Raw genomic sequence first — 12341 nt, forward strand, 5'->3', positions numbered from 1 at the left:
GTTGCGCTCTTCAGCAATTGGCTGTATGATTACCGTAATGTACCTACTACAATGTTACTTGTTCAGCAGACTGCAATTTGTTGCTACTTTTTTTCACAGTGTTGAGATAATTGATGACGAACATAGAGGAAAAGGCAGACCTTTTGTACTGAAGATACCCCGCTGTTATGTGGATGCTTTACATTTTGCAAATTGTGATACACAGATGCATGTACCGTTGACAACGTTTCTCAGAAAATCTGTTCTGAGATCATTTTCTTGTTTCAACTAATCAATCTTTATCATCATAGATGTGTGCTATTGGCTCTGCAAATGAGTACTTTGTCAAACATATTCACGGCACAATTTGTCAAATGAAAAGTTTTACCTTGAATTGTAGATATTTCATTAGAATGCCATTTTATTGATCAAGAATCACCAGAGCCAGATACTTTTTTTTATTTTTTACATAAACTATATGTGGACACCCCTTCAAGTTATTGGATTCGGATATTTCAGCCACACCCATTGCTGACACGTGTATAAAATTGAGCACACAGCCATGCAATCTCCATAGACAAATATTTGCAGTAGAATGGCCTTACTGAAGAGCTCAGTGACTTAACGTGGCACAGTCATGATGCAACCTTTCCAACAAGTGAGTTCGTCAAATTTCTGCCCTGCTAGAGCTATCCACCCAGTCAACTGTAAGTGCTGTTATTGTGTAATGGAAACATTTAGGAGCAACAACGGCTCAGCCGTAACATGGTAGGCCACACAAGCTCACAGAACGGGACCACTGAGTGCTAAAGCGCGTAAAAATCATCTGTCCTCGGTTGCAATACTCCAAACTGCCTCTGGAAGCAACGTCAGCAAAATAACTGTTCGTCGGGCTGTGGCTGAGCAGCCGCACACAAACCTAAGATCACCATGCGCAATGCCAAGCGTCGGCTGGAGGGGTGTAAAGCTTGCTGCATTGGCCTCTGGAACAGTGGAAACGGGTTCTCTGGAGTGATGAATCACGATTCACTATCTGGCAGTCCGACTGACGACTCTGGGTTTGGCGGAGTCCAGGAGAATGCTCCCTGCCCCAATGCATAGTGGCAACTGTAAAGTTTGGTGTAAGAGGAATAATGGTCTGGGGCTGTTTTTCATGGTTTGGGCTAGGCCCCTTAGTTCCAGTGAAAGGAAATCTTAACGCTACAGCATACAATGACATTCTAGATGATTCTGTGCTTCTAACTTTGTGGCCACAGTTTTGGGAATGTCCTTTCCTGTTTCAGCATGACAATGCCCTTGTGCACAGAGCGAGGTCCATACAGAAATGGTTTATCAAGATTCCATCGAACACCTTTGGGATGAATTGGAACGCTGACCGCGAGCTAGCCCTAATCATCCAACATCAGTGCCCGAGCTCACTAATGCTTGTGGCTGAATGGAAGCAAGTCGTGGCAGCAATGTTCCAACATCTAGTGGAAAGCCTTCCCAGAAGAGTGGAGGCGGTTATAGCAGCAAAGGTGGGACAATGATTTTGGAATGAGATGTTCGACGAGCAGGTGCCCACATACTTTTAGTCATGTAGTGCATATACTGAACCAAAATATAAAACGCAACATGTAAAGTATTGGTCCCATGTTTCATGAGCTGAAATAAAAGATCCACGAAATGTTCCACACACTAAAAAGCTTATTTCTCTCATTCGTTTACATATTTTTTTGTCAGCATTGATCCTTTGCCAAGATAATCCAGGTGTGGCATATCAAGAAGCTGATTAAATGGCATGGTCATTACACAGGTTCACCTTGTGCTGGGGACAATAAAAGGCTCTTCGTCAGGTCAAACAGAGTGCTCACTTCCCAAAATATACACATTTCTCGTCACATGACCATTTCGCAAATGCAAAATAATGTGTGGAAACAATTTAATTCGCTTTTGTGCACAATAAATCATAATTAATCACAGAGGTACATATGGTCATAAAGGATTTACATGCAGTGCATTCGGAAAGTATTCAGACCCTACATTGTTACGTTACAGCCTTATTCTAAAATGTATTAAAAAATAATCCTTTATCTACACACAATACCCCATAATGACAAAGACAGGTTGACATTTTTGCAAATGTATTAAAAATAAAACATACCTTATTTACATAAGTATTCAGACAATTTACTATGAGACACGAAATTAAGCTCAGGTACATCCTGTTTCCATTAATCATCCTTGATGTTTCTACAACTTTACTGGTCCACCTGTGGTAAATTCAATTGATTGGACATGATTTGGATGCCAAGAATCACGTCTGGAGGAAACCTGGCCACATCCCTATGGTGAAGCATGGTGGTGGCAGGATCATGCTGTGGGGATGTTTTTCAGCGGCAGGGACTGGGAGACTAGTCAGGATTGAGGGAAAGATGAACGGAGCAAAGTACAGAGTGATCCTTGATGAAAACCTGCTCCAGAGCACTCAGGACCTCAGACTGGGGCAAAGGTTCACCTTCCAACAGGACAACAACCCTAAGCACATAGCCAAGACAATGCAGGAGTGGCTTCGGGACATGTCTCTGAATGTCCTTGAGTGGCCCGGACTTAAAAATCTCTGGAGAGACCTGAAAATAGCTGTGCTCCCCATCCAACCTGTCAGATCTTGAGAGAAGAATGGGAGAAACTCCCCAAATACATGTGTGCCAATTTTGTAGCGTCATACCCAAGAAGACTCGACGCTGAAATCGCTGCCAAAAATGCTTCAACAAAGTACTGAGTAAAAGGTCTGAATACTTAAATAAACGTAAAATCACATTTACCATTTTTTTTTTTTTGCAAAAATGTCTAAACCTGTTTTTGCTTTGTCATTTTGGGGTATTGTGTGTAGACTGATAAGGGAGGGAAAAAAACGATTTAATCAATTTTAGAACAGGGCTGTAACAAAATGTGGAAAAAGTCAAGAGGTCTGAATAGTTTCCAAATCCACTGTACATACAAATGGGACCTCCACATCCGGCTTATTCACCTGCTGGATTGTCCGAGACCAGCCTCCCGGACAGCTGATGAAACTGTGGTTCGTGCTCATTGTCCTCACCAGGGTCTTGACTTGACTGCAGTTCGGCATCGTAACTAACTTCAGTGTGCAAATGCTCACCATCGATGGCCACTGGCACGTTGGAGAAGTGTGCTCTTCACTGATGAATCCCGGTTTCAACTGTACCGGGCAGATGGCGTCATGTGGGCGAGTGGTTTGCTAATGTCAACATTGTTAACAGAGTGCCCCATGATGGCGGTGGGGTTATGGTATGGGCAGACATAAGCTACAGACAACGAATACCATTTCATTTTATCGATGGCAATTTAAATGCACAGAGATACCATGACGAGATCCTGGAGGCCCATTGTCATGCCAGTTATCCGCCGCCATCACCTTATGTTTCATAATGATAATGTACAGCCCCATGTTGCAAGGATCTGTACAGAATTCCTGAAAACTGAAAATATCCCAGTTCTTCCATGGCCTGCATACTCACCAGACATGTCACACATTGAGCATGTTTGACATGTACTACCCGCCTGTTCCAGTTCCCGCCAACATTCAACAACTTCGCACAGCCATTGAAGAGGAGTGGGACAACATTCCACAGGCCACAATCAACACAGCCTGATCAACTATGGGAAGGAGATGTGTTGCACTGCATGAAGCACATGGTGGTCACACCAAGTACTGACTGGTTCTCTGATCCACGTCAATACCTTTTAAGAATTTGTTCCTAACTGACTTGCCTAGTTAAATAAAAGGTTAAATAAAATATTTTGCATCTGTATTCCCAATGAAATACATAAATGAAGTCAAATTAATTAATTTAATTTCCTTATATGAACTGTAACTAAGTAAAATCTTTTAAATTGTTGCGTTTATATTTTTGTTCAGTGTATATTCGCTGAGCGTCACATATGTTGTGGCAACGTGATTGACAGCCAATGACATGGCTGATTGACATTGTAGGACACACCCACTGGATCAAACCGTGTTTTGCCGTATTTAAAAGTTGAAGTCAATTTCCACTACAGCTATCTACACGCGCTCTTCCAAGTTCAGTTTACTAAAAAGGTGAATATTTGCTAAATATGGTTATTTTTAAAGACGTTGCTTGTTTTACTTTTAAAAAATCTGTTTATTGCCAAGAGAAAGGCAAAGTTTAAGAGCTATCATTATTATGCAGAATCATTATTTAAACGTTCCTAGCTAGTGAGCTGGCCATGCCACATGTTATTAGCTAGTATCAGGAAAATAAACGTACAAATTAGAAACGCAAACTGTAGGCAGCGGTTGAATGCATGATCATGGTGGTAACATTGTAAGCTACCTAACGTTTACCTGAAAGATAATTTAAATCTTCACGTGCTACGAGCTTGTTGAGTAAATTAGATCGGTAACCTGGCTTCAGCGACCACCAGGCCACACTTCGAGGAAAGATGTCTACCATCCGATTTGGATCAACTTGTAGTCCTTCGAAGACTACTCTAGCTGAGACATTGCCACGCTGGAACGATGAGGAAGGGGAGAAGGCTGGTAAGAGTCAAATATATTGCCTTTTGCATTTCAATCAATTACCATTTTTGATTGTTGGCTCCTAGGGACTTCTCATACTTTAATTAACTTTTCTCTGTCTTTAGTGACCTAATTGTCCTGCACGGATGTGATCAACTGACTATGACAGAGGCTTGAATACTGCACTAGCACCAAAGATTTCTATAACTAAACCAAGAGATCACAGGTTGTTGTTTCCAATGGGACAAATGAGTCATGGTGGGCAGAGCCAAGCACCCGCTAGCAATATCCCATTGGCGCGTTTTAGTATGCATATTTCTGTTAGGGAACGCCTACTGTGAATAGCGCGTTTACATTAACTCAATTTGCGTTTGTGCTCCTAAACAGCTTGCTTTTAAAAATATATTTTTTGCAAATGGTAATGTCTATAAAACTTAGTCCACTCTGTTTATAACAGATTATAGTTTTTTGGAACAACTTTTTATTGAGATCAAATGTTTAATTGATGAGAATTTGCAGAATGTTGGCCAAAATCCACTGCCTGCCAGTGGGCTTCCTCTGGAAGTGGGTGGAACCACCAACTGGATGCTTCATGTTTATACATCCAGTGAAATATGTCTCATTGTACAATCCGCCTAGGCCTAACTATCCCTTTTTGATTGGATCCATTTGGGCAGAGTGCGAATTACGCAATGACATCCGGGGGGTCTCTATTTATGAATTTAATAATAGACGTAATTTAAACTGAGAAAATATTACATTTTTAAAGTGGCATGAACACAGCCAGTCATGATATTTTCATTTGATTGTCAAATAAATCACTTCAAAAAGTAGGCTACCTGTGCATGTTCGTCCATTCCATCATCCAAACTGCTTGTATAGCCAGCCTACTCACGCCATTTGAAGAATGGAAATAGACATCTCTTACAAAACACCAAAAAGTGTGCCCAATGACATTCAGCCATTGCCATTGATTAGGCCTACATTAATTGATGTCTTGCAGACAGTTGTAAAGGTCGCAGTTGTAAATGAGAACTTTTTCTCAACTGGCCTACCTGGTTAAATAAAGGTGAAATAAAAATTAAGTTGCATTTAGGGGCGCTAACATCTAATTCAAGGTGGCTGGCCCTGGCTCCCCTGTAATTCGCACCCTGCATTTGGGTAAACCATAATTCTATCCTCCTGATTCCTGTTTACAAGCAAAAATTAAAGCAGGAAGTACCAGTGACTCGATCAACAGGACTGTTTTGCTAGCACTGACTGGAATATGTTCCGGGAATCCTCAGACGCCGTTGAGGAGTACACATCAGTCATTGGCTTCATCAATAAGTGCATCGATGACGTCGTCCCCACAGTGACCGTACGTACATACCAGAAGCCATGGATTACAGGCAACATCCGCACTGAGCTAAAGGCTAGAGCTGCCGCTTTCAAGGAGGGGGACTCTAACCCGGAAGTTTATGAGAAATTCCGCTATGCCCTCTGACGAACCATCAAACAGGCAAAGCGTCAATACAGGACTAAGATCGAATCTTACTACACCGGCTCTGACGCTCGTTCGGATGTGGCAGCGCTTGCAAACCATTAGACTACAAAGAGAAGCACAGTCGAGAGCGACCAGTGACACCAACTGGCAAGTGACTTCACTGACATTTTCAACCTCTCCCTGTCCAAGTCTGTAATACCAACAAACAGACCACCATAGTCCCTGTGCCCAAGAACTCCACTAAGGTAGCCTGCCTAAATGACTACCGACCTGTAGCTCTTACGACTGTAGCCATGAAGTGCTTTGAAAGGTTGGTCATGGCTCACATAAACAACATTATCCCAGAAACCCTAGACCCACTCCAATTTGCATACCGCTCCAACAGATTCACAGATGATGCCATTTCTATTGCACTCCACACTGCCCTTTCCCACCTGGACAAAAGGAACACCTATGTGAGAATGCTATTCATTGACTACAGCTCAGCGTTCAACACCATAGTGCCCTCAAAGCTCATCAATAAGCTAAGGACCCTGGGACTGAATACCTCCCTCTGCAACTGGATCCTGGACTTCCTAATGGGCCGCCCCCAGGTGGTAAGGGTAGGTAACGACACATCCGCCACACCGATCCTCAACACAGGGGCCCCTCAGGGGTGCGTGCTCAGTTCCCCTCCTGTACTCCCTGTTCACTCGTGACTGCATGGCCAGGCATGACTCCAACACCGTCATTACGTTTGCTGATGACACAACCGTGGTAGGCCTGATCACTGACAAGACAGCCTATATGGAGGTGGTCAGAGACCTGGCTGTGTGGTGCCAGGACAACAACCTCTCCATCAACGTGATCAAGACAAAGGAGATGATTGTGGACGACAGGAAATAGAGGACCGCGCACTCCCCCATTCTCATCGACAGGGCTGTAGTGGTGCAGGTTGAGTGTCCACTTCACCAACAAATGAACATAGTCCAAAGACAGTTGTGAAGAGGGCACAACAAAACCTATTCCCCCCTCAGGGGACTGAAAAGATTTGGCATGGGTCCTCGGATCCTCAAGATTTTACAGCTGCACCATCAAGAGCATCCTGAGTGGTTGCATCACTGCCTGGTATTGCAACTGCTCGGCCTCTGACCGTAAGGCACAACAGAGGGTATTGCAAACGGCCCAGTACAACACTGGGGCCAAGCTTCCTGCCATCCAGGACCTCTATACCAGGAGCTGTCAGAGAAAGGCCCTAAAAATTGCCTAAGACTCCAGCCACCCTAGTCGGACTGTTCTCTCTGCTACCGCACGCCAAGTCTTGGTCCAAGAGGCTTCTTAACAGCTTCTACCCCCAAGCCATAAGACTCCTGAATATCTAATCAAATGGCTACTGAGACTATTTGCATTGCCGCCACCCCCTCTTACACTCCTATTACTCTCTGTTGTTATCATCTATGCATAGTCACTTTGATAACTCTACCTACATGTACATATTCCCTCAACTAACTGTAGCTCCTGCACATTGACTCTGTACCGGTACCCCCCTGTATATAGTCTTGCTATTGTTATTTCACTGCTGCTCTTTAATTACTTGTTGCTTTTATTAGTTTTTTTACCCATATTTTTTTCAACTGCATTGTTTAGGGGCTCGTAAGTAAGCATTTCACTGTAAGGTCTATCTATACCTGTTGTAATAGGCGCATGTGACTAATAACGTTTGATTTTGATTTGACACCTTGCCTACATTAGTCTACTTTTAGCTCATTCTAACTAAGTAATTTCCTTGGTGTTAACTTGGCTCCATGGCATTATTTTCTCTGTTGTCAATAGATCCAGAAGATGCCTGTGATCCAAATAAACTCCTTCAGTGTCCATACGACAAGAACCATCAGATCCGTGCCTGCCGCTTTCCATACCATCTGATCAAGTGCAGCAAAGTTAGTAGCTACAGGAAGGAATGTTGAAGGCGCAATATGATGTTGTGCCATGTCATCTTAAATGTTGCTAATATAGTCAGTTAGTACATGGCAAAACAAGTTATTCAGCTGTCCTCTTGTCCTTTCCTGTAGAACCACCCTAAACTGGCCAGTGAATTAAAAACGTGCCCTTTCAACGCCCGCCACCTGATGCCCAAGCATGAGCTTTCACACCACATTGCTAACTGTGTTGACAGAATATCTGTGAATGCAGAAGACTGTGAGCCTTTCTTGTTTTGTTTTTACTCTTTCTGTATTTGCATTATTCAATGATAAGCCTATTTGCACCCTTTAGTGAGTCTAACCAGGTTCTGTGATTTCCAGTGGGCAGCGCTGAGGTGCAGAGCAAATGGCAGGTACCTGTTAGCACCTGGACGAACACCAACTGTGATGAGGACTGGGATAAAGGTACTCTCTCACAAACTGCTGATTATGCGTGTGTACTCAAAGCAAAGATGCCATGTATGCATTTATTTGTTTCACAACTTCTGCACACTCTGTGGACTGATGCAGTGAATGCAACTTTTCAGATTGTTATGCTGGAGATTTTCCATTGATTTCCATCGGCAGCATTTTATTTAAATGCAGCCTTTTCTTTTTGTAGAAGCTGATATTTCTTCAGTGCCTTTCGTATGGGGAGTGTCCACAAACCTGATCAGTCAGAACAGGTCAGCTAACCACACAAAGTTTGCAGTGGAGTTCATTGCTACTAGATATTTGAAACAGAGCTGGTTAATATTTTCACATTTAAAACATACTTTTAAGTGTAGTCTTTTCTTCTTCTTTTTTTAGGACTGAGCCATGCACTACAAATAATCTTACTCCTGGACTCCGAGCTCCAAGAACTCTGCCCTGGAAAATGTGTAAGTCATGTTTGATCTGTTTCATGTTACAGCATTCTGTATTTCTTATGGTTTGGAGCCATGCTGTCTTTTCTTGCTGTACTGTCTCACTTAAAAGCTTGTGGTCAGGTGTTCACTTGTCACTCTTAGGCTCATTGTATTTCTCATTATTTTTGTTCAGGACTGACAAAGGGCAGAATGAATGACAAAAGTTGGAAGTCAAGAGGCTGTCTTGCAGTTAAGTTTTATATCACAGATGCATGTTTTATCTCACTTTGACTTGATTATGGACACATTTGAGAAATCCCATTGACTATTTTGTTTGACTATAAATGCATGCTTTGTAACCTAACCTTAGACATGGTGATTGGGGTTTGTGTCCCCTTTTTTGTTATTAAAAGGCTTTTTTGCAGAAGTGTTTCCCTATACTAACTCTGCATGTAGGCTGTTGATGTATGTTCCTGATGCCCTACTGCAGATGAATATATTCTCCCTGTATTGCACATATCAGATATCAAGATGCTCATTATGCTGACTGTAAAGTTGATTTAGCCTCATAATGAATCTTGCTTTGATCTTTTGCCAGTGTGTTGTATATTATTGGATTTTGGCCTGTAATTACACAAAAATGGAGGTAATGTTCTGTCCTCATGAAGGTTTTAATGTCTACAATTTGCATGTTGGGCACAAGAGAAGCTACCATTAGGGGAATCGTATTGTAAGGGATTCGTTTCAGCTTGTATCTTGTTACAATGTTTTGTCCGACGCCACCTATATGCTAACATGGCTGAAATTCGCTAGCTAACCGACAACTGTGACAATGTATTTGTGACAAGTGCTCGTTGTGCAAAGTTTGTTTTCAATAAACATTAGAGACAAAATATAGTTTGTTAATAATTTAAGCCAACCCTGTCTGTTTTGCTCCATAGTTGCGCATGTGTTGGTTTTGTTGCTAAACAACCAACCTGTCTATTTGGATTAGTCAACGTTCTACTACTTCTGAGGTGGTAAACAAAGGGTGCGTACTGCCATCTGGAGTGTGTTGTTTGAACAAGTATAAAGCCAAGTTTGGTAACTCAAACTGCAGATAGAGGTATAGGGACTAAATTCAAATTGACATTCACATTAGCAACGGGAATGTCACGAGCCGGAGGGGGTTTGGCTCAAATGTACCATACATGGTGTGTTCGTAAATTCACTGGGAGTGCCAGAGTGCGCTCAAAGGCGTTTGTAAATTCAGAGCGTTCAGTTCACACTGGACGCTCTGGCCGAGGAGTAGGGTTCATCCGAGCATTCTGACATTACAACCACAGTCGATTACCAAGCTAACTGGCTAAAGTTGGCTAGCTAATTTACTTCCAGATACAAATGACAGAACCTCAATCTGACAATTTACTAACACAGCTGGTTCTGCTCTTCTCATGTTATCTAGAGTGTTGGTAAATAAATATTTGCTGCTGGCAACACATTGAATTTTTTTAATGCCGACGTTTCCTGACACGGTCATAACAGGTGTTGCGTGTTTGTAAATTCATCAGCTATTCTGCGCTCAAGCACGCTCTGACGAATCCTCTGATATCGGAGTAGATCGCCTACTGGACTATGGCTAAACAGGGAAACTATTCAGCTAGCTATGCAAGCAACTTTTCATGCATCTATCATACTAGACTCTTGAATAATGCAAAATGTCAAAACCATTTGAAAACATTTGTTTATTTTCTCAGCCATAAACATTAATTTAGCAAGACAAAGCGTAAATCATAGTCCAGATGCGATAGTCTGGCATCCCATTGTAACATAGCTGTGCGGCTCCTTCAACTGTTTACCATTGGGGAATTATTTTTAATTGGGCCAATGCATTAGCAGCAGGGTCTGGTCTGCTTAGTTCATTGACTATATATGAACCACAAAAAAGCAGTGTGGGATGTCTTGCTTCCTATTCCATCTTGGTTACTGCCACCTGCAGTTATGGAATGTTTGCTCACAGAATTCATTGGCTTATCCCTCTTAATGACCTGGATGGAATTGTGTGGTCCTTCCTAAACCCATAGGAAGTCCCACCCAGTTGACTATGTTAAAATGGTGGCAGTCCTCAATGCAATGTCCATGCCAAAACTGGTTATTTCCAAGTAGTGATCTCTGGTGTCACCTTAGTCCTGCTTGCTGCCATAGTCTTTGAAGATATGTTTGCCCGCTGGTGGGTATTACCATCGGAACAACTTAGTCCTACTTTGAACAGACCATGGGAGATTTGTACTATTTGACATTCATTCCATACACCTGAAATAAAAGATTTCATTGTTTACCAAGACACATCTACTGTGGCAATTTACCCAACACGTTGTATGAATGGAAATTGAATGTTGGTGTAGCCTACTGTTATTTGTTTCCAATTTTATGTAATCCATTAAATACAACTGTGTTTAAAATATAATTGTCAGGTATGGTCCTTTATCAAGATGATCGGGGGTAAAAATATCCCTGCACTGTCCATATTTGAAATGTGTAACTAATAACTATATAGCATGGGTACGCAACTCTTACCGTACGAGGTCCGGATCCTGCTGGTTTTCTGTTCTACCTGATAATTAATTGCACCCACCTGGTGGCATAGGTCAAAATCAGTTCCTGATTTTAAAGGGGAATGGTGAATGGCTTCTCAGTCCAGAGTTGAGTTTGAATTTCTATATAGTATGTATTTAGCAACAGTGCTTTTAGAAGTCACAGTAGGGCTCAACACTTGCCTTTTCTTTGACGTGAGCTATTTGCATGAATGTTATTTTAGACGGGGTATTAGGTAATGATAATGTGCACAAGTTTAAAAACAAATTACAAGAGGTTTACTGATCTCCCACACATGGGTTTTATTGATATTCCTGCATGGATGGTGACACATTCTATAGCATTGGTATAGAGGCTATGAAAAGAAAACCCCAATGTTTGACAGTTAAACTTTTAAAAGAAGAGCTATAAAATATATATTCAAGGAACATACTAAATATTTTATTTTAAAATGCATATAAAGATGTAAAGAAATGACATTACTTTATGCATGTCTTTAAACACAAGTAGGGTTACAATCCTACATTGAAACTACCATGATCCTTTCATGGTCTTGAGACCGTCTCCAGTCTTCTACAAGCAGATTTGATCATACTTTCTCATTTAATTAGAAGATTGCAGCCAAGGAAAATAATGCCAAAAAATCAGTGAGCGACAATACGCGCAGCATAGCGATCTGCACCACGTGAAGAGGTCATTTTCCTCAGGATGAGTCACACTGAATCTGTTTTTGGTGATAACTGATGCAGCTGCTGAAAGGTTGCTGCTTCCACACACAGTGTCAAATCCAGAGTGCTCTTCTCTAGACAACGTCCTATTAATGATCTCCCATGCAACATCCATGTTAGTGAAATATATATATTTTTTTCTGATACTTTCTTTTTTCTCTCTTCAATATGATTTAACAAACTCTATGAGGTTATTCCGTCGTTTTCTTTATGCAAGAAGCGAAATGTCAGCTGTTTCATGATGCT

General features: G+C 41.7%; 1 protein-coding gene and 1 pseudogene across 2 annotated transcripts; one reads left to right on the forward strand and one right to left on the reverse strand.

Annotated features, from left to right (window-relative positions):
- The first annotated feature begins 3950 nt into the window (after positions 1-3950).
- Positions 3951-9686, forward strand: gtsf1 (gametocyte specific factor 1). 2 transcript variants are annotated; one of them, XM_021616533.3, is made up of 8 exons: positions 3951-4078; positions 4380-4540; positions 7818-7924; positions 8057-8183; positions 8288-8371; positions 8568-8631; positions 8756-8826; positions 8987-9686. In XM_021616533.3, coding segments are annotated over exons 2-8 (552 nt in total). In that variant the 5' UTR covers positions 3951-4078; positions 4380-4443; the 3' UTR covers positions 8989-9686. The 2 variants fall into 2 exon arrangements, with proteins under 2 accessions (XP_021472208.1, XP_021472210.1); XM_021616535.3 differs by lacking the exon at positions 3951-4078 and having other exon boundaries at positions 4338-4540.
- A 2201-nt stretch (positions 9687-11887) lies between these two features.
- Positions 11888-12210, reverse strand: LOC149981300 (protein reprimo A-like; annotated as a pseudogene).
- Positions 12211-12341: the final 131 nt, after the last annotated feature.

This window comes from Oncorhynchus mykiss, chromosome 9 (assembly GCF_057628025.1).
Source record: "Oncorhynchus mykiss isolate SJ-2025 chromosome 9, ASM5762802v1, whole genome shotgun sequence".
Classification (NCBI taxonomy): domain Eukaryota; kingdom Metazoa; phylum Chordata; class Actinopteri; order Salmoniformes; family Salmonidae; genus Oncorhynchus; species Oncorhynchus mykiss.

Excerpts from the sequence above, each read along its gene's own strand:
- gtsf1 (XM_021616533.3), top strand. The coding sequence starts at position 4,444 with ATGTCTACCATCCGATTTGGATCAACTTGTAGTCCTTCGAAGACTACT. Across the intron at positions 4,541-7,817 it reads TGAGGAAGGGGAGAAGGCTG|ATCCAGAAGATGCCTGTGAT; the intron begins GTAAGAGTCAAA and ends TGTTGTCAATAG. Across the intron at positions 7,925-8,056 it reads ATCTGATCAAGTGCAGCAAA|AACCACCCTAAACTGGCCAG; the intron begins GTTAGTAGCTAC and ends CCTTTCCTGTAG.